This window comes from Melospiza georgiana, chromosome 14 (assembly GCF_028018845.1).
Source record: "Melospiza georgiana isolate bMelGeo1 chromosome 14, bMelGeo1.pri, whole genome shotgun sequence".
Taxonomy (NCBI): Eukaryota; Metazoa; Chordata; class Aves; order Passeriformes; family Passerellidae; genus Melospiza; species Melospiza georgiana.
This window is the reverse complement of record NC_080443.1, coordinates 8142578-8169266: the sequence shown is the minus strand read 5'-3', so window position 1 is coordinate 8169266 and position 26689 is coordinate 8142578. Positions and strand designations below refer to the sequence as shown.

The 26689-nt window shown below is 40.2% G+C and overlaps 1 protein-coding gene across 5 annotated transcripts in view; it reads right to left on the bottom strand.

Moving 5' to 3' along the window:
- Positions 1 to 26689, bottom strand: part of PHKB (phosphorylase kinase regulatory subunit beta) — a 67023-nt gene that overhangs the window by 2424 nt on the left and 37910 nt on the right. For all 5 annotated transcript variants that reach the window (XM_058034363.1, XM_058034366.1, XM_058034364.1 and 2 more), the window contains 16 exons: positions 22635 to 22690; positions 22376 to 22469; positions 18890 to 18973; positions 18599 to 18703; positions 17752 to 17834; positions 17581 to 17671; positions 15208 to 15269; positions 14957 to 15119; positions 14071 to 14152; positions 11919 to 11976; positions 10095 to 10185; positions 8348 to 8550; positions 6161 to 6295; positions 2747 to 2876; positions 2249 to 2356; positions 782 to 922 (listed from right to left, as the gene is read on the bottom strand). In XM_058034363.1, coding sequence (XP_057890346.1) covers positions 782 to 922; positions 2249 to 2356; positions 2747 to 2876; positions 6161 to 6295; positions 8348 to 8550; positions 10095 to 10185; positions 11919 to 11976; positions 14071 to 14152; positions 14957 to 15119; positions 15208 to 15269; positions 17581 to 17671; positions 17752 to 17834; positions 18599 to 18703; positions 18890 to 18973; positions 22376 to 22469; positions 22635 to 22690 — 1686 coding nt within the window. The remainder of the gene's footprint in view (positions 1 to 781; positions 923 to 2248; positions 2357 to 2746; positions 2877 to 6160; positions 6296 to 8347; positions 8551 to 10094; positions 10186 to 11918; positions 11977 to 14070; positions 14153 to 14956; positions 15120 to 15207; positions 15270 to 17580; positions 17672 to 17751; positions 17835 to 18598; positions 18704 to 18889; positions 18974 to 22375; positions 22470 to 22634; positions 22691 to 26689) is intronic.

The window sequence follows — 26689 nt, the reverse complement described above, 5'->3', positions numbered from 1 at the left end:
TCAAATATCTGGTCCACAATAAAATGCCAGCTGCAGTGAGGAGGATCATCCTCAGTAGCTCTGGGACTTGTCCCACTGTTCTACTCTCATCTCCTCCTTCTACCAGGCCAATAAACCTGGCTTTATTACAGAATTTCAGAGCTTTGAGGCACCAAAACTTGTACTGAGACTATCCAGAGATCTTTAAAGCATAAAACCTGTAATTCTAGTGAAGAAAATACTAAAAGCATTTATTCCTTTATTTGAATTTTAGTCAAACTTTTGCCAGTTCATGAATGCAAATCTAACAGAAAAATCAGTAACTAAGAACAGTTCTGTATCTCAAGTTCTTACTTTAATACTGTCAATATGAATTCTTTGGTTATTAAAGTTTTCTTGGTCTCTGTGTTCATAAGATCCTGAGTTCACACTTCCTTGCTGAACTTTAGTTTCTTTTATTTTTAACTCTTCTCAGTTCTAGTGCCCCTCCTTAATGAATCCTTTCCCCTTTGAGGAGAACTCTCCCAGCTCACTGTTGGTCCCATTTCAGAGCCATGGAACACAGAGTATTCTCCTTACTGTAGCATTTTGAATTTACAACTCAGCAATAAAGTGCACCTCTTTCATCTCTGCTTAGAGGCTCTTTGCAGACCTAGGCAGCACTTGGGTATATTAATTTCTTATTTGTGTTCCATTCTGAACTTCTGTCAATTGCTTTTTACTCTGAACTGTACAGAATTAACATTTAGAAGTAACTTCAATAAGAATGGTAAATTTGGTAAGACAGCAATATTTTACTCACTTGATTTTCAGCTCCCTTTGGACTGCTGTGATCTTTCAGAAAGTCATGAAAAGCTTCTTGCACCACCTTGTCCAAGTCCACTTTGTCCTGGAACTCTAGCTCAGGATTTCTCTCCAGAATAACAGATATAACCATCAGCAACTAGAAGGCAGAAAAAGATTGTAAAGCTTGAAATTTCATTTTTTAAAATTCAGGTTACATAATAGCACTGTTAGTAACTGCATATGCCTCTCCCAAGCAGGAAGCCATTTAATAATGGCACAGGTAATAATGCACAGATAATAGAATCCTGACTTGGATAAAAGAATCACTGGAAAAGCAAGCTTTTATCAAAGGTTACAATTGCTGGGGACTGCCTGGGTAAGGGCATGGTGCAAATGATTGACATTAACATCCAGCTTGGCTGGGAGCCAGGGAAGTTATTTTCCATTTTATTCAGTTCATTCTGTGGCTGCACAAATCCTGTGGAGAGAGTGAAAGGCAGCAAACACTGAACCTCAGCATTTGGTGTTCTGAGGCACAATCACAGATGCTAAAATTCTGTTATGACAAAGTTTATCAAAACCAAAGAGAACAGCCAGCAGCAAAGCCTCAGCTCATCAGAATTGATGTTACTTACATCTGAAAAGGGTTTAAAATAGGAAGGTGAACATGAAGAGTGTTCTGTTTTAACACCTGCAGGCAAGCAGTGGAGTCTGCACTGGCCACCTTGGGTTTGGGAATTTTGTTATCTGTTAGCAAAACCTGGGGGTGCTCCAGCAAGCAGGCTGAGCATGAGCTGTGAGGCAGAGTTTGGGGTGGGATGTTCCTGGGAGGGGCACAGACCTGGGCACCAACAGTGAATGCTGCTGAAGGTACCAGGTACCAACAGTGCAGTGCTCCTGGTCTGTTCTAAAAGCAAACCTTGTGTGCACTGGGGGAAGGATTTAAACAGCACTGGGGGAAGGATTTAAACAGCACTGGGGGAAGGATTTAAACAGCACTGGGGGAAGGATTTAAACAGCCTCTTGCCCTCCTGTGAGGATGGGGAACACAAGGCAGTGGGAAGGTGGCTGACTCAGTAGTGCAAAGCTACTCACTAGGCACCCTGAGCACAAAGGGAAAGAAGAATCGTTCAGGGGGCAAGCTGGTTATTTTATTTCAGTTTTCCTTAGATCTGGGAAATTGTTAGGAAAAGGCACAGGCTAAGGACTTGAAGGAAAGCTACTCTGGAATTATCAGATTTTTATCTCCTCTGACCTAACTGTATTGCTAGTGTCATTAATATTTGCTGAAGGGGAAGAACACCAGGAACTCACTCTGTTCTGAACATGTAACAGGAACCTGTTTAATCATCAAAACCTCTGAAGCAAGTGTTTCTATGGAAAATCCTGTTTCTTCAGATATTTGAGTCTAGGTTATTTTTTTGTTTTAGGCTGTAACATACTAATGCACAGTATAAAATGTCATTTATTATTGGCCACAGACCTCCACGATGATCTGCCTGTATTGAGGCTGGTCAATGTTCTGCAGCATATCTTCAACTAGGAGGGAAAAGTTCATTTCATACATCGTCATATCCGATAAGGTTGGTTGCTGGAAAACAAACCATACTTTTATTAAAAGACCACATGCATTAAATCAAAGCCACCCCCAGGCAGAGCCTACTGGCTTGCTGAACAAATAATATTCAACTAAGAAATAATAACCTTTTTGTAGGATCAAAAAGGCTGCAGATTTCAGAGTTCATGACTTGGAAAGAATCTTCTACACTTACAGTTTTATAAATGTGCTTTAATAGAAATTATTTGCTTTCATTCTATCCCAATTGTATTTTACTCCTAATGAAATAGAAAACTTGAATTTTTTTTTCCCCAATTAACAAGTTACTCTAAGTAAAACGTGATGGCACAAATAGCCATTAATGATAATGTCACCATAGCTGGGCAGGTGGAACAGCAGGGGCTGAGCCTGTGTTGGGATTACCTGGGGCAGGAACCTCCCTGCCACGATGAGGCCGTTGGGGGTTCTCTCCAGGATCTGCCACACGCGGTCGTAGAAGCCTGCAGGAGTTCTGTTCAGGGAGCCATCCAGCTGCCTCCTGTTCAGCCAGCTCCTGGGGACACAGGAGGGGACAGCTCAGCACACCTGCACCCACAGCCTGGCAGCTGAGCAGTACAGACCCCTCTGCTGCACACACAGCTCAGCATGCAGAGAGCACGGGGGCACCCCTGGGGCTGGCTGTGCTTCATGGAGCTGCAGAAGAAGCAGCAGCTCTGAAATCCACCCAGTGCAGGCCAGTAACAGTAGCAGATCAAATTCATCAGGTCTAATCATATAAGAAAAATGCATTGCAGCAGAATTGTTGAGGGCAGGGGTTTTTCCTGATGGTCTGTAGAAAACAAGTGGCCTGCAAATTTAGAAAATTCAACAGAATGGTTTTGTAAAACTAAGGCTTTGAGCAAACTGAGTCACATTCTTCATGAATCACAAATCCTTTTTGCCTTCAGAAAAAACCAGCTTTTTTCTTTTTTACTTATGCTATCAAGTATGGAATTTAATTTTCCTGTTTTTTCTTCTCAGTGTTACTAGAGAAATGGGGCTTTAGCCAAAATGTTTAAAACACCAGCAATGGAACTTGAAGAACTGGCATCCATGGGTATGAATTAATTACTGGATTCACCAGGTAAATTTAAGTCTTGTGTGACTGTCCTGAATGTATTTGACAGAGAGGAGTTCCTCAAATTACTTAGTCCTTAGATGCTTTTTGAATTTTAAGTAGAAAAATCAATACACATTATTTTTTAGAAAAACTACAATTAAATTCCTGCTTTGCAACATGCCTCCTGCCTTTCTGTATTTCTGAGACCTGGTTCTGGTAGGCTGCTTGAAAAGAAAAAAAAAAAGGGAAATTCCCTGGTCAACTTGAACAATGTTGTTTTGCAGCCCTTTCTCAGCCTGGCTCAAATGAATTCAGCATTAATAACCTTGGGGGTTTAGGTTTTGCTCCATATGTATTGGGAGATTAACATGACATGCTTAGAATAAAAACACTTGTCTATAAAATTATCTGTTCCTGCAGACACCAGTGTGCTGGATGAAATTGCTAAAATATCTTGCATTAAAAAACTCTTATTAAATACTGGAGAAATTGTGAGAATTCCTTCTGAGATACAAACAGTAAAGAAAACACTAATTCTGACAACTGCATGCATGGTTTTACAGTTAAGTTTCTTAGTGTAGCTCAGTCCCAGCTACACCACAAGACAAAGCAGTGTGTTGGTTTAGGTTTTTTCTGCGTTTTGTTTTTGTTTTGTTTTGTTTTTAAGAATAAAAGGGAAAAATTATCACTAGGTGGTGCATTTTCTGAGCAGGGTTGAGCTCTGGGTAATTGGGGTACACGTTCTGAGAACAAAGGAGATGTTTAAAGTTAACCCTATAAAGCCAGGGCTAAGCCAACATGCAATGTGGGCTCTTTCCCTGTATAACTGTATTGGATAAACATGGCAAGGGAAGAAGAAGTTTCTCATAAATCACCTCTCAATTAAACACTAAACTACCAAAAAGTCATGTCTACTATGGCAGTTTCATCTTATTCTCTGTACAGCTCTGTCCTTGGATTAGGATAAGAAAACTTCCATAAAAGCAAAAAGATCACTGGTGTATTAAAAACAACAAGTTGTTTTCTCAAGACAAAAAAAGAAGAATTTGAAGATGTCAGAAATGCTCTGACCCACCTACATTAATAGGAATTACCAGGAAGAGTCTTGCAAACTGAATAAGCAAAGTGAGTTTCAGAACTGTTTGGACCATTAAAAGAACAATGCTCTGTTTAAAAAAGAGTTTCTTGCAGTCTTGTGACCCACATAAATAGATTTAAAATGTAATATGTGGAGTCTGTGCTTGCAAAAATGTCTTCTGTGAAAACCTGGAGAGAGGTGAGTTGTGGAGAGACTGTTAGGGAGGTAAATAGACCATTAGCCCTTTCTGTATGACAAATTAATTGGCAGTGAGCTATGGTATCACTTTACCAAAGATTTTTTTTTCTAAAAATATCCTAAGAGTAGGAAAAACTGTCCTCAAAAAGAAAAAAAGAAAAGGAGGAGGAAAAAGAAAAGGAGTATTCTGTATTTCCTGTCAGGAAGAAAACTTGTAAAAACAAGTCACTAATGGGCAAGGAAAAATGAGTTAGCAATACTGTACAGGAAGAAGTTAGAAAAGAAGTTAGAAGACTGAAAGATTTGAAGGATATGCTGGTGAGTTTTTGTACTCAGATAACCACACAAAGAATCCTCATCCTCAGAAACTCAAGCCAGTGCCCTTCAGTGACCTACCCTGTGTGTTACAGGCATCAAAAGCAGCAGCAGCTGTGGCAGTGCAGGTAAAATCTCTGACAAAAGGTGGTGCTTGAATTCCTTACTGAGACTGAGCAAGTGCTTCCTAAAGAGCATTAATTCTGAGTGGAGAATGCTGCAAAAGGTTCTGCTGTGGCTTCACAGGACAGTGGCAGCACCAACATGAGCAGAGGCAGCAGCAGGGACTGCTCAGCACAGCCAAGGCTCTGCAAAGCATCTGGGAGATGCAGAACAGAGCCCGTGGGACTGGGAGATGAGGCAGTGACTGAAGGAGCTCTTTTCTCAGGGATTATAGACTGGGGAAAGACACAGGTGTGTTTTGAATGAAGCAGGAACATAAACAGCAGGATGTGTGCTGTAATTCCTCTTTGCTGAGAGGAAAAGCCCATCACCCATTCAGTCAAGGACTGTGGAAATTATCAGCAATATTATGTGCCAAAGTTTAACTTAACCAGAAGTAAAACCAAGAGGAAGAGCTTTGACTTCACTCTTATCAATAAAGTTAAGTGGAAATATTGCAATTTTAACTTTTGTCTTGCATACCTGGTATCACAATGAATGTTCTTTTTGCAGCTGGTTACAGCTTGGAGAAAAGATTGCAACTTTCAGGCAGTACCACTGTCTTTTAAGAATTCTAGAGAACATCTGCTCTTACTCATACAATAACCTAGAAGAAAGCAGGCACTGAACAGATAAACTGTTCCTACAAGTCACTTAAGTGGAGGTACTGAGTAATTTTTGGCTTCTTTCCCCACATCAAAGAGTGTAACAGTTCACATTATAGCAGACAGATCTCCATTCTCTGGCAGTAAAGAGATTTCCACAAAGATAAAGCTGAAAAGGGAATATGCAATAGAAAAGAAACAATTCTATAACCTGGGCCCATGTGAAAGAATGAAAAAGTGGTTTTTTGCTATCTTCCCTTTAAAAATTACAGATGATTACAGATGCCTGGTGATTTCAGGTGCACACAAAGCAGCTCAGGAATGAAATGCACTTGAACTGTTGTGAATGAAATCAGGAGCCCCAGCTCAGCCCCCGTTACCTGCCCGGCTGCTGAGGCTGCAGAATGTCCAGCAGGAGCTGCTTCACCTCGCTGGGGGACATCTGGTACAAGTCCTTGGCTGGCATCTCCCCAGCTCTGATCTGCAGTTCATACTTCATAGCATGGATAATCCATCTACACAAGGAGAGGAATACAGTTAGTCATTAAATACAAAGTTTCCAAACAGGAAAAATTAGTCTTATAAAACAGCTCCTAAGAATTCCACACAATCCTGCTATTTGGCTGTCAGGACTTGCATAAAATATCAGACAAATATTCTCCTACTCTTCCTGTTTGATTGGAACATGATACAAACTGAAAGGGATAATGCAATTAAGAAATGTGTTGTGGACCATGTTTTCCATAGAGAAGATTGACTGGACTACATTCCCTGTATTCCATGTTCATTAAAACCAACATTTACCTGCCTTTTGATGTTCAAATTCCTATTCAGAATTATGCTCTGCCTATATATGCATTTTGCTGATGAGTTTTAAAAAGCCATAAAATTTACAATATTTTACATTTACCAAGACTTCGGGGCTTATTTCTAGTTTTAGCCTTTGAAATTCAATTTTGCAATCTATCACACTTTCTTTTTCTGCTCCTTTTTGAAAAAAATTTGATTCAATAAAAATATAGCAGCAGTGAAGATTTTTAGCCTGAGGTATCAGAGGAGCAGAACTTGGCAAAGTGTTGAAGGAAAATGCTGAGCTTTATTGTGCATATTATGTAAAAGCAGTGCTCCAGCCTCTGATGCAATATCAAAGATGAAACAAGGTACATCAGAAGCCAGGTAAGCACAGAGCTCAGCCTCTTACCCTCTCCACTGGTTCAATTCCAGTAGGCATTCCTAAAAAAAGGAAACTGAACTAGCTTTTCTTCAAACAGTCCATAACAGCTGATCAGAGCCTTTCTGTGTTTATCTGAAAATGCAGTGAGAGATTCAGGCTGTCATCTCCACAGCCACATTCCATGGTCATTTACCTGTTTAGCTAGCCAGGTGCAGAATGTTTCTGCTTACATAAGTCAAGTCACACTCCTTCCCAGGGAGTTCTTAGGAACTACACACAATTTGGAGATGCCTGGCCAGCTGATGCAGTGTTGATTACATCTAAGGTTTCCAGGACTGTGCATTGGGAGGTGCAAGATACCAGGGAGTATTGAGGTCCATTACATTAGCAGAACATGCTACTTTCATTTAATTTAGCAGGTGATGAGCCCTTCTCTTGTTACTGATGAACAACACAGCTGGCTGAGGAGTTCTTTCCCCCTCATGCCTCAGCTGTGTCTGTGTGAGTCCCTCACTGGTATTTTCCCTTTGCAGTGGCCTGCAAGCCACACCAAAGTCAAGGGTGGAGCTTCTGCTGAGCTCTTCACTGATAAGAGGTGAATTCAAGTCACTTGGCTGGGAGTTTTTACAGTAATAGGGCTGTCAGAAACTTGATCTATTTCAACATGAAACCCTGAAAACAAATCAATAACAAGACACTAAATCAAATCATTATCAAACTGGAACGGCATTTCTGTGAGAAGGTTAATTTTGCTCACTGGAGTGGGTGATAACACTGAAATAAAGGAAATTGAATCTCTAGCATTAACCTTGGGAGAAAGAAAAAAAAATTGCAAAAAGGATTAGCTATAGAGAATAAGGAAGAGGAGGAAAGAGGAGTAACATGGATCTGTGGAGGGGACAGAAGAGCATTTAAGTGCAAAAGGATACTTCCAGTTAAATGTAATACAGGCAATTTTTTGTTTTATGATGACTGGAATGTACTGCTAAAGAAGAAATACGAATCTTGTATGCTAGAAAAAAGGCTGCTGGTATCTACCTTCAGTGCTGAAATGCTGTATTTTTCTCTATGGAAAAAAATATGGAAAATGAAACACTTAAGTTCTGATTCTAAAGCATGCTCAGTGATTCAGTAAATCTCAGTCAGTAGCACCTGGCCTCTTCAAAGGAGTGCTTATTCAAATGCATGTCTCTTCCTAAATGTGAAAAAAATAATTAACTTCTGTGGGTAGCAAAGTAAGTGCAGATACCATGGAATGTGACAGCACTCCAGCACAGCCTGTTTGTAGGTCACCTTGTCAAAGAACAAAGAGAACAGGTGGGAGGCAGATGATGTTTGAACCTTGATTCAGGTTTGTGGCTCTCTGAAGTCTCCATTCCCCTGCTTTACTGACCCAATCCGTATCTTCAGCATTCCACTGAAGAGTTCTGGGGAGTTGGAGATGATCCAGCCAATGTGGATGACCAGCTCCTGCTGCAGCACAGCCTCTCTTTCATCCTGCAGCCGGCGTTTATCATAGATCATGTCCTTAATCACTGCGGGTGATAAGGGGTTAGAGATAACAGCTTCCTCCTGGCCAAACGCTCCCAGCGTCACCTGTGGCACAGGGAAAACAGTTCAGAGGCTGGGGCAGCAAGAACAGCAAAGCAATTCAGAAACTAAACTGCACCAACTTTCCTTTGTTTGTTAAAAGTTTCACAATACAAGGGTGATTTTATGTCAATGGCTGATGCTTGTTAATACTGTTAATTAGATGCTATTGAAGTAATAAACTTCAATAACAACCACAGTGAATATGGAATCTATTTTTCCAAATTAAAATAAAAATACAAGACCACTGCTTTATAATCAGGACTGTACATTAGGTTTAGACAGTTATATAATTTCATACATTTCAGCTGTAGAACTCAATTAAAATTCAGAATTAAATTTATAGTTTTGTTTTCTTATTTCTACTAGCATGCTAAAAGTTACAGCCTTAATTTTAAGAAAATATATTGCTGGTACCAGATTGTTTAACCACAAAAAAGGAATTTTATTAGAATTCTGTTTTGTTTTTAATCTACTGTCATTAAGACAGCAACACTAGTTTTTCTGCTGTAATAAAGACCAAGGAAGGGATGTTAGGTTAAAAAGTTGCCAATAGCCTCAAATTCTGCTGCATGCAGGTGTGACCTCCTCTACAGCAGAAGCACAAACCCAGACCTCAGTCTGGAGTAAGACAACAACATTGCATGGAAGCAGGTATACACATACACATATTTAACACAAAAATACAGAAATATTCAATTTGTATTATTTAGAAGCAACTGTTCATGAATTTAATTAAAATTACTATGCTAGGGAAGAAAAACAATGTTCTCCTAGGAAAGGAAAAAACACAAACTTTCTTTGAAACAGAAAACCCTGACAGACCTTTTGCTCAGCTGCCACCCACGTGTTGTGTTATGCTCAATCACACAGAAAATGATTACATTTTCATTAAAGAAGTCTCTCAAGAGATGCCTTTATACTTCATCTACTTTTGTCAAGTAAGAGGGCATATAGATGCAATCACACAAAGGTTTGGGTGGGAAGGGACCTTAAAGATCATCATGTTGCAACATTCCTGCTCCAAACCCCATCCAACCTGAACATCCCAGGGATGGGGCAGCCACAGCTTCTCCAGGAAGCCTGTGCCAGGCCCTCCTCACTCCCACAGGGAAGAGTTTCTTCCTAAGATCTAATCTGAACCTGCCCTATTTCATTTTAAAGCAATTCCCTCTTGTCCTGTCTCTACATGTCCTTGTCAAAAGTCCCTCTCCAGCTCTATGAGCCCCTTTAGGCACTGGAAGGGTTTCCAAGGTCTCCCCAGAGACCTTAAACCCAAGGAGTTTCAGAAATCATGCCCCTTCCTGTCTTCCATAAATGCTGAACAGTCTTTTCAGTCTTATTCTTTCATTAATTAAAATTATTATTCAATTCCAAATACAATTATTAAACACATATTTATTTTCTCTGGATTTCTCTTCTTTGGTAAGGTTTTTTTTTAAGCCATTGCATACTTTTAAAAGAAGCATCAGAGGCCTTGAAAATGAACAAGCCATTTGTTTAGTTTCTGTTATCATTCCTTAATGCAGTTCTGAGGAGCAAAGACTTACCTGCTTGCCCTGAACTAAAACATTAGTAATAGATGGTGCAAGGCTGTCCACTAGTTTACCTAAAAGACTTGCTGCGAAGCGCACAACAGACCTGAGGGCAGAAAACAGAGCAATCCCACTACATATCACATGCTAGTTTAATGAATTCAGATAGAAAGCTGCAGTCTGCCACAGCAGAATCTCAAAATTAACTCAGTGAATACATACAGTATGTACAAAGTGGAATTTGGATCAGATTTTATGCAATCTTCTGTAGGTTCTCATTTTTTAGTTCAGATATAGGTTAATGGATCAGAAGTATATTTAGTTAGAACTCATTAAACTACCAGTTCCATAAAAAGCTTCTTGTTCTCTTCTCAACACCATCTTAACCAAAGGCAGGTAAGAAATGCCAGCTCCTCTTTTATGACATGTTCATCATTTTGCAAAATAACTTTGGTAATTTTAAAATCTATTTAAAAGAGTCAGAAAGATTTTGCAAGAGAAAGTATAACACATAACACCAAAGCCTTGCTGTGTGTTCCATGCTGAGGTAATATTTTGCATGTGCAGCATGAAAAGAAGAGGCTTGTGTCACCTGCCAGGTTAAAACAAGCTGTAACTTCTAAGAACCACATTTTTCTAGGTATGCAGTAGGTGGTTAAAGATATGAACACATTTAATAGCAATTTTCTGACAAAATACAAACCTAACAGAACTGTAATTGAGCTTTTCTAGCATAGGTTTTGAGGCTACTAAGAATCATTTATTCACAGAGATGAGGAATAAGCTGTAATATTCTAAGGTGTTAGTAAAAAACTCAAACAGTTGATGTTGATTCCTGTGAAAAGTGCTACACACTCCTTAAGATCAAGAGCAAAGCATTTCAAAAATGCATTAGCTGATACTATCAAAATGCAAATAAGCAAAATAAAAAAATCTCACAGAGCTGCACTTCAGATTTCTGGGCACTTTACCTGTTTCCCATGTACCAGTAAAGTAGTAATATGTGGGGTTATAGAAGAAGAAAATTTCTGTGCAAATGCAGCACTGTAGCGCAACACCAACCTATATGTGTGTCACATGGCAATCAGGGAAGAGAAATGAAAACAGTTTACATATTTTGTTCCTAAAAATACTTCTGATTTTTATTAATTACAAAAAATACCATCAAGGTATTTTGGGTCTACCTCATTATTGGCAAAGGCCCATTTAACCATACGTAGAGACAAAAACAAAAACCAAATTTATATTTACTGACCTGTTAGGAATAGTTACAGACTGAGAGAACAGAGTTCAGGACAGGCTTGACTTTGATAAAAAGAAATTAAACTTCTACTGAGCTTCAGGGCAAAGAAATTAATAAACAACATGTAAATATCAACCTACTTGCTGAAACCTTTTAAAGTTATTTAAAGTGTCAAAGTCAGGCTCAAAGCAAATGACTTCAGGGCAATAAATCTGAGTTAGTGCATCAGCTTAAATGATTTATATCTTATCACCAGCCTTCCTACATGGAGCTATTGACAATATTTTTTCATGCCCTGTAAGAAATAAGAATATTAACATTCTTCTCACATTATTTCAATGTAATGGGGCCTGTGTATTGGCAATAGCACTCAGTGCAAAACCAGCCTATTGGTTTTGTATTTCAAAAGACAACAGTAAGAAACTGCTTCTTCATTTTTTAAACCAGACCTTCGGCTGCCATGCACCAATACAACTGTCAGGAAAGCTGCCATTTTCCTCCTTTAAGTGTGTGAGAATCCAGCCTTACTTTCTATATAAACATTAGGAAAACAAAACTGGTGTAAGCCAGAAGGAACATGATATTTGTATACAAACCAGAGCTTTCTGCTGCCAGCTCGTCTGTAGATTCTTTCAATGTGCTCAGCAACAGTACCTAAAGGGAATGAACAAAGAAAAGAAAACAAAACACAAGCAAAAAAAGATGCACAGGCTTTCACTTAATAGTAATAAGGCAAGTATGATGAGACCAGTTAATTCTGAAGCTGCTTTATAAAGCACTTATCTATTATGCTGTACATCTAAAATTCAGATGCAATCAAGTCCCATCTCCTAGTTTATGTTCTTATGAAAAAGCCAAACCAGATTTCAGCTGAATTTGCTGTGCCTGCTGCAGAGACACCTATAATATCACCTGCTCTTGCAATACACTGGGGAAAATTAATCTACATATAGATTTGGCCTGTAATGGTACACCCCATCACAAAGTACATCCTCATACTGCAGAACCTGAAGTTCTTCAGCCTCTGTGTTCAGATTTGTGTTTTATTGATTGGGTGATTACTGATGTCAGTCTCAGCAGTGTCCATGCACAGAACTCAGTCAGTGACTCAGCCCATCCAATCCAAGGTGCATGTTAAAAGGTGATCAGCAGCACCATTCCACATGGGATGGCACTGAGAGGTCTGCACAGGTTAGCTCTGAGCACCCAGAGGCACAACTGCACATTTTTGGATTGAATTGATTTCAACAGCGTTTTTAAGTTCATCATCACGACCCAGTGGTTGTAGTGGTAACACTGCTTGCTCACAGGGGTTAGGGAATCTGCCCTGAGCTGTTTCTAGAGCAAAGAACACAACCTGCAAAGGACTAAAGGAAGCTCCTGAGCTCCCAAAGCCTCCCAACACTCCAGGTGACTGCTGGAAAAGGCCCCTGCAGAGCCCACATGGCCTAATGTGCAGATTGCAGCCAGGACTTGCAGCAATGCACTGGGTTTCCAGCCAAGGGGCTTTATTCCCTAGAGGTGGCTTTCCAGTCCTGTGGGCAATTTTGGGCACCACAGCAGAGGAAAGATAAAAAGATATTAGAAAGTATCCAAAGGAGGCACGGGAAGATGGTGAAGGATTTAGCAGGAAACCATGTGAGGAGAGGCTGAGGTGACTTGGCTTGTGGAGCCCAGAGCAGAGGGGACTGAGGAGGGACCTCACTGGGTCTGCAGGATCCTCATCAGGGCAGCAGAGGGGCAGGAGCAGATCTCCTCACTCTGTGACCAATAACAGGACTCAAGGAGATGGGTGGAGTTGAGGCAGGGGAGGTTTAGGCTGGAGATCAGGAAAAGGTTCCCCACCAGAGGGTGGCTGGGCACTGACCAGGCTCCCCAGGGCACAGCACCAGTCTGGCAGAGCTCAGGAAGCTCTCAGGCACATGGGGGGATGGCTGGGGTGTGCTGTGAAGGATGATGATCCTTGGGGGTCCCTTCCAACTCAGAATATCCTATAGATTCTATGATCTTTTTAACACAGCAATGCAGATATAATGTATGTTTATGTCAATATGACAGCTCTTCTCCACATGAAGCAGCCATCTCCTACCAAAATTAAGAAGCAGGACTCTGTAACATGAGGTGGGAAGTCCCACTGCTTGATGAATAACTAAGAGTATATTATTTGATTTGAACAGCCCTCTTTTTCTCAGTAATCATATATAAAAAGGCAACTAGAAAGCAATCTTTGGGAAAAAAGACAAAACAGCAAACTTTGCAGCACAAAACCCCAAAGCCTCAGTGGCCTTCTCAGAATTACATTACAGAAATTTAGACCCTCTGCTCTAAAACAAAGCCATAACACAAAACCAGAACTTCACCGAAACATTGAACTCAAGTGAGATTACATCAAAGCAGAATAAAAATTCAGTATAAAGCCTCATATAGTACAGACTGTTACAGACATTTAGACTTGTCTTTTGTTTGTTTTCTTCGTAAAGGCAAATCCTGTATTTTTTTTCTAATCTATGCATTCAGAATTACAACCAGATACAGCACTGGCCTACAAACAGTCTAAAAGCATTCATATATCCAGCAGCTCATTCCCCACCACACCATCAATCAGCATCTCCTATTTAATGCAGAAATTGCTCTAAATGGCAGAGAAAAGAGCTCCACAACTGCTGGCAAGCACAGCTGTTATTCCTGTTCATTGCAACTGAGCACAGAGCTGCTTCCTCAGGACAGTGCCATGGCAGGAGCTCTTACCTTCCTTGGTGATGAAATTCGGCCCTTCCCTTTTGAGCAATATACTGGAGAGTAACACTTGGCTTGCCAGGCAACTGCAGTCCTTAAATAAAAAACAGCAACAGCAGAACCATAAACTGCCTTCAGATTGTCACTGAAGCAAAGCCAGAAGAGCTATTAAAAATTTCAGGTGAAACCAAAGGGCCTTTTCTTCTTTTCAATTTAAGGAAAAGTATAATTATTTTATTTTCAAGGGTTTTCCAATTATCCCATACCCTGTGTGTGCTGTATCCTTGTCACTGCTGCTTGAAGAGCCTTCTCTGTGGATCATATTAAGCTGTAATAATTTGACCTTGGAAAAGTTTCCTGATTTTTCATTCTCAAGTCCTTTAATTTACAGCAAAAATGCTTGTAATGAAATAGGGAACCAAGCAGAACACTTGGTGTGTTTGTATCAACACCAGACCTAGAACAGTCACTGGTGGTTTTCCTCTAGGTACAGGAAACAAGTGGCAGATTGGAACTGTCCCTTGAGGCTATTAAGAAGTTCCCAGTCCATCCTAGTAAATACCCATTGCTCAAGTCTCTTTTGATTAGCAGTTTATCAATAAAATATCTGTTCTTAGGACACATGCAAATGGATCCAGAGGGTCACCTGGCACCAGGGATGATTGGGGCACCTGGGAGAACTGAGAGCCAACAGTTACATGAAGGGCCAAGGAGCCCTGTGATGAGATAAAGAAGAGGATTCCCTGAGTATGGACAGGAATATCAGATATTTCATGTTACTAGCTGTACCCCAACACTGATCATGCTGATCTAAGGCTGCTGGTAAAAAGAGTATCAGCACAGAATTTCTTATTCCACAAGAAAGAAGTTACACTGTACTTTTAGCAAGTTTTCTTACATGAAGTTTCTGCAGGATCTCATATGTTGACTTGTTTATCCAGTCATTAATATTTACATCTGGTTGCTGCTCAAGTTCAGAAGCATTGGGAGTACTAGATTGTCTCTTGACTTTTGAATGTTTTGGAAGATCCAGCTCCTCCAAACTCTTAAATACAGGGGCCCTGAAAAATAAGTATTTAATTTCTTCATGGTTCAGAAAGTATTTTAATAATCACATAAATCATCACTACTGTTTACACATAGCCTTACTCTTCTGTTTCAGTGATGCTTAGGAAGTCAAGTTGTTCAACAACTGCTCCAGATATTAATGTCTGCAATGAAAAATTGAAAACAAATTTTAAAATATATACAGAACTATATAGCTGTCTTCTAATCTCAGTATGTTGCTGCTGGTTTCCATTGAGAAAGTAGTTTTTTTAACTAAAGTTCCAAATATTTTATGCTTTCAGAGTATTTTTGCTCTTTCATGAGGAAAAAAAGCTTAAGGCAGCAGAAGTCTCCTGGGGCTGCTGTCTCCTTTTTCCTTGTGTTCCATTGTTCTTTTGTCCTGTCCAGCCCCATCCAGCACTGCCCACCCCAAAATGGAAACACTGAGACTGAGGATTTGCCTTCCTCAGAGTCCTGCACAGTCCCCACGTTCTGGAGCCCAAAGCTCATTCCTCCAGGCATGGCTGAAGGCCAGGAAGTTTTCCTGTCAGCCTCACTGATGTTTCAGGCAAAAACTACAAAGAGCATTCCCACTCTCTGCTCATTCCCTAATCCAAGCATGCCTGGCCTAAGTCTGCACATCAAATGCAGTTTACAAATACATCTCAAAAGATTACAGAGCTGAAACTCAGTGCTGCATTTATCTGATGTCATTACAATTCATTCACTCTGAATCTATAGGAATTCCCCATTTATCTACTGCCAGAGGAAATGTACTGTAATACAGCATTTTTAGGACTGCTTTTGATTGTTCTCATTAGCTAAATAAAACTGAGTGTGTTTTGTGAACTTTTATATTCCATTTTCATTGCACATGAGTTGCAGTAAAACATTGATCTGTTACACTGTGAGATGACAGAATATAAAAACCCTGCTTTGCTTTTATTACTGGTGCCATTCATTCTTTGCCTTGCACATCTGCTTGAACACATGATGACAATGAAGGTAAAAATCAGAAAAGAGCTACAAAACTTCTGAGCATACAAATTTTTAAATCAGATTTGATATACTTTATAGGAGAAAAAGAGCATTCACCCAATTAGAGATACACATTCTCTCTCAGGCATCTTTAACATGTGCACCTAAATGAAGCAGCTGAATGCAACTGACAAAGATCAATATATATTTTGTTGGAATAAATGAATTATTCAAGAAAACACCAGGAATTAGACATGTCCCTTGTTCTTTTCCCAAATCCTCCCCTATAATGAAACAAGACTGTTAATGAAATGCCAGCTGTGCAGTAAGACAGAGATTGCAGCTCAGCTGCTGCAGAGGCACAGGGTGCCCAGCAGGAAAGGCACCCACCACCTTCTCACTGGCCTTCAAGTCAGACAAACATTTGTTTGTATCTTCCCATGTGCTCTGTTTAATGGCTAACAAATAAAGCAAAGACCAGTGACTGTCACCATCTTAAACCCTTTAAAACAACTCCTTACTGTTTATATTGGAAAAAGATCTTTCCAGAAGGACAGGGAGTATGAAGGCAAAGTTTACTCCCCAAAGGCTGTCCAGTGTAGTGCTTAGAATAAGGACACAGGTGGATGGAGAAATTTCTTGTCTGATAAATCTTTCTTGCAAGGCAAGAAAGTCATTGCAGTTGAATTCAAAAAACAATAACCAAACCAAATCACAACAACAACAGCCCTGTAGCCAAATGAAAGGTTTGCCATGGGCAGTGATGGCATCTGCTATAGGAACAGTCAGTGGTACCAGGAGAGACTCCATGACCTGCATGTGAGCCCTAGAAATACATAAATACTTAAAGATTGCAAGGATATCTTAAACCATCCCAGCTAGAAGCATTCCCTTTTCCAAGCTCTTCTACAAATTAATAATCTTGTAGGAAACAAGAAGGCATTACTCTGTCCTTAGTCTTCTCTCTTACATAAAAAGTATAGTTCAACAGGTGTAAACTCAGATTAACTACCACACAGGAGTATGTAAAATCAGCACCTGTCTTGGTAATTTTCACATTTTAATGAAGGAATGTTCCTGCTTTAAGATTCACTCAAACAGTAAAGATGTTAAAACTAGACTTTAGTTCTTGTAAGAATTTTAATATATGTGAAGCACCTTTTTTCCCCCTCTGTGATTACCTAATCAAAAGAAATCCCTCAGTGCTTGACACCGTGGCTTTATGCTTTGGTAGTAATTTCACAAGATTGCCTAACAAAAAACACCCCTTTCCCTTCTGAAAATCCTCTGTGAAGATTATGACTTTCAAAAGACACATCAAAAGGAATGAAAATAAACCCATGTTTCTGTTGAGACAAAACAAACAGTACTAAATGTCTTGACTCCTTATTTGTATGAAACTAAATAAAATCAGAAGTCACATAAAGCCCCAAGTGGTAAGAATACATGTAGCAGTACCAGGAGGGAAGAACAGAGGAGTCAGAAGAGACACCTTACCTGTACTCTGTCAACGTGAACCTTCACTCCTCCAACGAGTCCCTTTCTAAAGGCTGCCAGCATATCCAGTATGGGATTGAATCTGCTCCCTCTGCCATGTGAAACAGAACTCCATGAATCTTGCCCTCAGGTGAGCCCCACACTGCAAATGCTGCTTTCCTCCCTCCCTACCTGATGTTGTCCTCCCGGATGAGCACCACGAACAGCGGCCGGCCGTGCATTTTCCAGTACTGCTTAATGAACTGCAGGGCATTCTGGGCAAGGAGGAGCCTCAGTCACAACACACCCCAAAGAACACAGCCAGCACAGCACACAGTGCAAGACAGCACAGCACCTACAGCCCTGAGAACCCAGCAGCCTAAAAACTCCTCAGCTACTACAGCACCAACAGATTTCTGCAACAGAAAGCTGCTGTCAAGCCCTGCTATTCCCTAAGTGTTCTGAAAATACTCCTAAGAAAATGCATGGATCATGGAGCAAAGCATGAGACAGGGCAGTACTCTGAACTACAGGCAGCAACCTAGAAAAAGTGTGTGGGGACCCAGGGCTTAAATCCCAGCCACTGGGATGGAAGCACCAGGGCCATCTTCTGTGCGTGTGGGGAGTGAGCTCTGAGCTGCTGTCAACCTTAGAGCAGGTTTGAATATTTGTGCAAAATCAAGTAGTGTTTCCTCCATGTAAGGCTTTCATATCTCCTGTAAACACCAATCTTGTTCCTTTTTTCAGGCAAGAACATTTGTTCTCCCAAAGAAACTAATGATAATTTGCTTGCTGCCCTACAGCATTCCCAGTCACTTGGGGGGCAGGATTTTTTGTCACAGAGAGATACTCACTAGAACTCATACTGGGCTGACAGGATATTTGTCTCAATACAATTTCTAGCTGCAGGTTTATTTTTTTATTATAATAATACACACTGTACTGTGTTCCCCTTTCAGTCTCCTGTTTCATCAGACTGCACAGTTAATTCTTCTGCAGACTATTTTTGTCAGTCACTCAAATGAAAAGTTACAAATACCTTAATGTCATCAATCAACATCATAACATCCTGAGACATGTAGAAATCACTGAGATCAAAAATGATCGAGTAGCAAACTACAGTCTTGCCCAGGATTCGATAAATCTGTTGAGAAAGAAAACTTCCATTAATCTTGTCCTTAAAACATCCATCAGAGCCAAATACCAGGACTTGAACATCATAAAATATGTATAAAATAACATTAGATTTCAATTCTAGTTAAAATTACAGACTAAATGTTTATCTGAAATATTTATCAATAATAAGAATATAAACTTTTCTTGTAACAACCTTTGATGTTCCAAGGCATCCTATGGGTCTGTCTGGTCTTCCTGATAATCCCAATTTCTCATTGACTCCCAAATGGAAGTAAGCCTGTGAAAAAGAGTCATGAAAACTGATAAAAACCTAGATCCCAGCCTTTTTCCTGCCACATCTCACAAAGAAAGCTGTGTGCAGTCTGCTTTGATTAGAAAATGATTTAGAAAATGTGGCTGCTATTGCTGTTCAGGGCTGTGTTTTCTAAAAAACACTTGTTGTTTCCTATAGTAGGTCTTCTTTTTAACTTCTTCCTCTGATTACTTTTCTATTCTCTGTAAGTAAAATATTTATTGATTTTTCAAATTGCTTATTGAAATAATTTTAAAGGATCATTTGCATTTATTGGCTAGCCAAATTTGCCTTCTGTAATGCTTTTCCAGAGTGGATACAAAAGTAAAAGAGTAATATAGGAACCCTTTAAATATCTTTGTACAAATTTGTAAAATTAATGCATCAGCAACACAAGCAAGAGGGAATTATCTCATTATTCACAGCTTGATTCTTATTAGTTATTTGTGCCTGTCATTCAACTGATGCAATTTTGCAAAAATAATCTTCCCTTATTACACTGTATCAGTACATAACCATAAGGAAACAACTAATCTGTGAGCATTACAGTATAAATGCATCAGTTAAACCTGACTGAAAGATGTAATTTGTCCTTACTTGGCCTGTTTTGGGTAAGGAACACACCATTTCTGCAGAATATTCAGAATTCTGAACATTTTCCAAAGTTCAATCTTTCTTTGTGTTATAGGAAGATAATTCAGAAGCAAGTGAAAGCAAACACTTGAACAAACATTACACTCAATAGCTTTCTATTGCTGTCAGCTTGGGGTCTTCCTGATCCTGCCCATGCTTCTGCACTAATACCAAGAGCTATCTAAAAAAGAAAATAAACAAAATTACCTACAAGACCTGTTCATCCAGAGTAAGGAACTGGATTCAAGTGGGGCAGGATGGAGACATCAGAACACTGATAGCCTTTAATAACCCACCTGTACATAACAAACAATGCTGACCCTCTGCTGGGGTAAATAAGGGAGACTGGAAGAATGGCAGCAGTCAGGGCCAGTTCATGCTACAAGGACCTTCATTCTACTGGAATGCAGGACATGATTGCAGTATTGTCTGTTTAGCTTGAGGCCCCTGTTGGCACACAGGCTGCTGCAGCACTTTCCTCCTCTAGTGAGAGTTCTCCAGCCTGATCTGTTACAATCAAAGCTCAGATGCAGCACCAGGCACAATTCATTCAAGTCCAGCTGCTTCAAGCACCTTTGGGTTTTTTTTATTAAAAAGCCCTTCAATTCTGGATTATTAAGCTGCTAATAGCAAGAAATGGCTGTGAAAGCAGACTGGGCTGTGGGGTTGATTTATGAGCATGACCCAAAATGCAGCTGTCTTGCACACCATCTGCTTCTGTGCTCCCTCTCCTCCTCTCAGTCTGTGCCCAGGGGTTCTGCTCCTCTCCTGTGCTGTAATTCCACTCCACATGTGCTTTTTTCCTGTGTATTACATGTATCTTGTCCCATTTTATTGTTTATCACTTTGTTCTCTTTTCCCCACTGCCCTCTCTTTGTGGATATCTTTACATGGCTTCAAGTTCTACTTTCAGTCCCCATCCATTTGTTTTACAGTACTTTTTTGGACACATGCTTGTTAATAAGTCTAGAGATTTAAACTGTTACCATGTGCTACTAGAGCAGTTCAAAGATTTCTGATTAAATTAAATTCTCCTTAGAAATGACAGCATCAGAGTAGGGAATATTGAGATCCATATTTTCCACAGATCAACCTTCTATTCCCCAAAATACATTGACTGTTCCACTGTTGGCTTCCTTTCCCCTCAAAGGATGACAAATACTGCCAGGAGCTTTTGTTTGTTTGCTTTTTGGTTCATTTTGGTTATTGGCATAAGCCCCAAGATCAAACCCCAGTTCTCATAACATCCCAAACACTCTCTTTACTTCACAGCTCTGGCAGAGCCTTTATTAGAAGCCCATTAAGAAGAGGTTTTGTACCAGGTGAATTAATATTTTCATGGCACTCCTTCACATAGAAAGTTTTGATGAGGCAGCTGTACCTACCCATCACGAGGATAAAGGAAGTGTCAGAATTGCCAGATATCTCAACAGCTTTAGAAAAATAAATCCTAACACAGACTTTTCCATAGATAGGAATTTAAGTGATAATAATAAAACTTAATGAAGGTCTCATCTTTCTGGCAGGGAAACCAAAAAAGTGATGGATGACAGAGAGACAATGTATACCTTTACAGTAAAGTTATGGAGTATTCATTTGTTAAACCAAAGTTTCAGTACAGAATTTCAGGACAGATACAGACAGAGAGAACATATTTTGGAATATATTATCATGAAAGCTACTGAGTAAAAATGGGTTCAGAAATGAACAAGGATGAATGGAAACATGGATTTTTCTCTTCCCCCTGTTTTAGTCCTTCTCAGGTGTTAGTGGCAGCCATTATTTGGGGTAAGCATTTTTCTGAATAAGCCACAGCCAGGTTTAGCACATCCTTCATCCTCACAAACTTAAGAAACCTGAAATATGCTGCTATATTCTCTATTTTTGGGTTGATTTTTTTCTTGTGTCCTACAGATCCTGATACATCATGGCACTGGCCATGTGACCTGATTTCTGAGGGAGAGCCCTACACAGAGATCTGTTCTACAATGGGGCTGACAAACAGGATTTGTCACTGCACTGCCCCAGACATTCATCACTCTCATGTGTGACACCATTTGCACAACACAGGGCCAGCAGGAGCTTTGTGTCTGACCTATAGCCAGGACCAGCAGGGCCAGCCCAGGCCTGGAAGGATGTGATTGACCCTAAGGAGACTCCTTGCCCCAACAGAAAACAGATTCTTCAGGGAGGATGAAGGGGATGCTGAAGATGATCCTTCATCCCAGTCATTTCTAACTGAGCTATGTTAAATGTGCTCAGCTAAAGGGGTAGACCAAGAAGGATTTCAAACCCAAAACTTCCTGGATATAGTCAATCCAAGGAAACCAGTGACAGAGCTGTGGATATTGCCTGTTCCAGGGGCTGCACTATGAAATCCTATGATGGTTTATGCCTACTGCCTTAATCTATTTCTTTGACTATTGCTTATTTGCTTGTTTCTCCATCAAGATTCATTCAGTTTACCAAGCTACTAATGTTATTAACATTTTATTATTCATTCATTATACTTTGAAAGTGGCTCAGGCAATAAGCCTAATCAGATAATACAGAACATGTGGGCTCCTACATTTCCCTGAAAGCTGCAGGAATCTGTAACTTCCAGTGCCAGCACACCTTGCAACTGCTTTAGGAGGACAGAAATATGTAGACAACAGCTTAGGGAGATACAAGGCCAATAGCTTGATATAAATCTTTGTTTTTACAAAAGAAATACAGAGATGGAGAAATAATTTTAAATGCAGAATTCCTTACTTTGACAAGTTCTTTCTGAGCCCATATCTGAATTGGTTCCACCTGCTGGGGGGTCTGAGTTTGGATTCCATATGTGTTCAGAAATACTTGCAGGCTACAAATCAAATACAGATAGATTTAATGACAAATCACAGAATAGTTTCAATAATTCTCTTGGCAGCAGATGTATACAAGTAGCAGCATTTTATTCTACACCATTTCAGATGTATTGTTTAACCCTTCCTTAATACACAGGTACTCAACAAAAGCAAATACATACCGCTGGCTTTCTGCTATCAGGGCCACATGGACCACCAAATCATTTTCTAAGGGACCCTGCAAAATAATGACAAAATCATTACTGGCATTGCTAACTAAAGATTTTATTCAATATAGCATGACCAAGGTCAAACAATCCACAACTATGACAGACAGCACTGCCTGCATTGCTTTTTCTTGTGAGCAAAGGTGTGAGCAAATTGAAAGATTTATAAATCTTAAGAGTACAGGAAGCCTGTCCTACCAATAATAATTCTGCAAAACAAATTTTGGAGAATTAGTAATAAACAGATTTCTGTAATCATTACACTGCTTGGATTAGTTTGGGGGTTTCTTTAATTAAGAAGAACTACGTAGGGAAAACATTTTATTTCATACAAAAAATTGGAATTTATCCAATCAGTATATCTCCTATATGCCTGATATGACCTAATGTTTTGATAAATATTTTTGTAATGAGCAAAATTATTCAGCTTTTTGGGTAAACAATAAAATTCCCTTAGAAATAATGACCTATGATTTCAAACCTTTACTGTGAAAAATTGTCATCACACAGCTGCTCTTTAGTGACATGAAAGACATATTACATTTACTGCAGACAGCTCCATTTCCTTGCACTGCTTATTACACTGACACTTCATGTCTGAAATAAATACCAGTATTTTACATCAGGAAACCATGCAGATAGGAGTGAATTCAACATGCTGGGTGAAATCATTGACTTGACTCTCTGTGTTTTGATCTGGCAGAATGAGCCATGAACACCCCCTGGTCCTTGTTCATCCTCTGGCATTCACTGACTGTAGATCAACACAACTAAGAGCAGCTCACATTTTCATTGCTAAAATGCTTTTGTCTGCTTTTGTCTAGAAACTACCAGAACATGAATGACAGAAGTTAAACACATCTTCTATCAATTGTACAAAGAGACAGCATTTTTTGTGATGATAGAGGGATAGACATTGATTTAGAAGGAGAGGTTCAGAGGGAACACCTTGCTTGCTCAGGCAGCTGTGAGCTGTGAGCCTTCATATCAATAAAGATCTTAGGGATTTGCAGGAGAAATTCTTGGTAACTTTTTCCCAGAAGTCTGCCAGCACTACATTTGCACTAAAAATTCTGGACTTTTTGCCACATGAAATGTTTCTGATGAAAGTATGTGCACAGAAACTAGATGAAGCAGTCAGAAATTCAAGCAACATTAGATTTTCCTGCTCAGAATAAGATCATTGTGCTATCACTTGTATTTATACAAACAATAGGGAAACTCAGCCAAAACTCAGCCATAATCATTGTGTATAAACAAAAAGCAGAGCCCCCCCAACCTGAAAATGAGAGAGCCCTTCCAAGAGTAATGATTTGCAGACAGCCTGTGATCTAACCTGGGCAGTGGCCTTTGAGCTAAGACTCAGTTCCCCTCTCACTGAAGAGCTGAGCAGGACTGTGTAAGCACAGCCTGTAAATTGTACATAACCCATGAGTTCTGCCTCACACACAGCCAAGGACAGGATTCACTTACAGCCAATCAATGGTGGCTCTAACACAGGCCAGAACTACATAAATGCAGCTACAGCACAACTGGCACAACACAAAATCTGTGTGAAAAACTACTAGACCTTTCAGAGTATTGTGGAAAAAATATAACTATCATTGCAGTACAACTACAGGACTGCTGCAACATTCAACAGAAAGTTACTATCATTTGACATGTCACAGCCTGGAGGATCACAAGTAGTGACCTAGAGAGACACAGATCAAAATAATAGATAAAACACTCAAAAAAAGGAAGGCACCTTTTCCAGTGGTGATTGTGCTATATAGTATTTACTGTGTATTTTAATAAAAGAGATATGGAAAAGCATTAAACTGCTAAATATTCCACTAAATAAATCTTCTTGCTAAAAATTCCATTGTAATGTCTTGGCTTTCTCATTTCTAATAAGGCCAGCTCAGGTATTGTTCCCACAACATCCATCACTGTCTCCCCAAGACACCAGGACAGCCCCCCTGCCCAGGCTCCCCCTCCTGCCTTGTGCTGCCCCTTGGATCCTTGGCAGAAGGGCTGGTTTCAGCTGGATTCTGCATGCTGTGCAGATGATAAATATACTTCAGAAGAACAAGATAAAAGACTGATTAGTTGTTCTTCCTCTCCAAAAAGGAGAATAAAAAAAGATTAAAAAAAAAAAATTCACAGTTTTTAACAAGGTTATAAACTGCTGGAGGTAGGATAAAGGGAAAAATCCCCGACTCCATTCCTGGCACAAGGAGACAAAGCAGCTCAGTATCAGCCTCTCACTGCACAGATGTTATCACTGTGCCTTTCTGCTTCCAGTGCCAGGAAAGCTCAGAACTCTGAAAAACCATTCATTGAGCATGTCAGAAAGGGGGCAGAGCATTGAAGAGCCTGATGGAAATGGCACCCACAGGGATTCCTGAGCACACGGAGTGAGGAGAGGCAAATGGGAACAGCTCACAACAGGAGAGGCTGCACTGCCCCCCCATGACCCCTGGCTGCTCCTGAGCCACACCCCAGCTAACCCAGGGCTGCCAGGCACCACTGACCACTGCTGACCACCCCGTGCCCACTGGCACTGAGCTCCTGGCACTGCTGACCACCCTGTGCCCACTGGCACTGAGCTCCTGGCACTGCTGACCACCCCGTGCCCACTGGCACTGAGCTCCTGGCACTGCTGACCACTGCTGACCACCCTGTGCCCACTGGCACTGAGCTCCTGGCACTGCTGACCACCCTGTGCCCACTGGCACTGAGCTCCTGGCACTGCTGACCACCCTGTGCCCACTGGCACAGACACACCAGCCCCTGAAATCAAACACAGCATACTTATGTGCCTCAAATTCCAAACCAGCATTGGCAGGTTTAGAACTGTGTTAACTGTGGTAGGCAATTGTATTAAAGGGAATAAAGCAAGGACATGTTTACAATTAACATGACAAAACAAATCATCCAATATGGCTCCATCCAAATTAGACAGGCTCTAATCCTAAACATAAAAATCTTAAAATATCTCAGTCTATCTACAAGTAATAAATTTAGTTCCTTATTTACATGTTATCTACTTCCCTGAATAAATAAACAAAACAAGCAGTTTATTATTTTGACTATTCTCTTCCCAATTCTCTTCATCACTAGGCCTTAATCTTAATTCCCAGTACCTGAAATAAAATCCTTACAAATGCTTATTAACTCTACACAGTAAAACATTAAAAGAATACAGTAATCACATGCAGAGAATCCACTTACTTAACTGTAACCCTAAACACATATTTCAACTTAACTCAGAACATAAAATAATCCTGCTCTGGCAATTTAGTCAGATTATGATTTTTTGCTAAAGATGAAATTTACACAAGACAGCAATAAATCAGCTTTCACATGTGCCAGTAAAATACAAAATTCCAGAAAAGCCCCACCCTAGCTCACTTCTCAAATGTTATTGTTACCATCCAGGCCCTCTCCTACACCACATCCTCCCAACAGAGGATGCAACAACCCCAACCAAGACAGAATCTCCTGAATGTGGAGGCACTAAAGAGGAGTCACAAAAGAAGCTCTTGAAGGAATTCAGCTCTGAAGAGTCTCCCTGAAGCAGAACCCTGCAGGATCTCCTTTCAAAGTAAAGGGAGTATGGCTGGTTCCATTTCTCTGGAACTCCTGGAGGGGCTCTGAGCTGACTGTCAGGAGTACAAAGCACACACAGTGTCCCAGTGTGCTCTGAACACAGACTGAGCCCACAAACACAGCCCTGCTCCAGCACCACACTGGCACTCCCCCAAGAAACAACATATGGACACAGCCTCCTCAAAGTGGGAAATAACAGGTTCTGCCATTGAATTAGGTGAAAAACATTTCCTTCAAACTATAAACACACCAAATGAGTACTGGTAGCCATTATGTTTTTACTGTACTGCTCATTTGAGGCCTGTTTTCTACAAGCAATGAGATTGTCCTTGATCTGATTTTCTGATGCACTCCCACTGTAATTATACACAGTTATATATACACAGCTTTCATAGAACTTTTACCTTTGGAGGTCT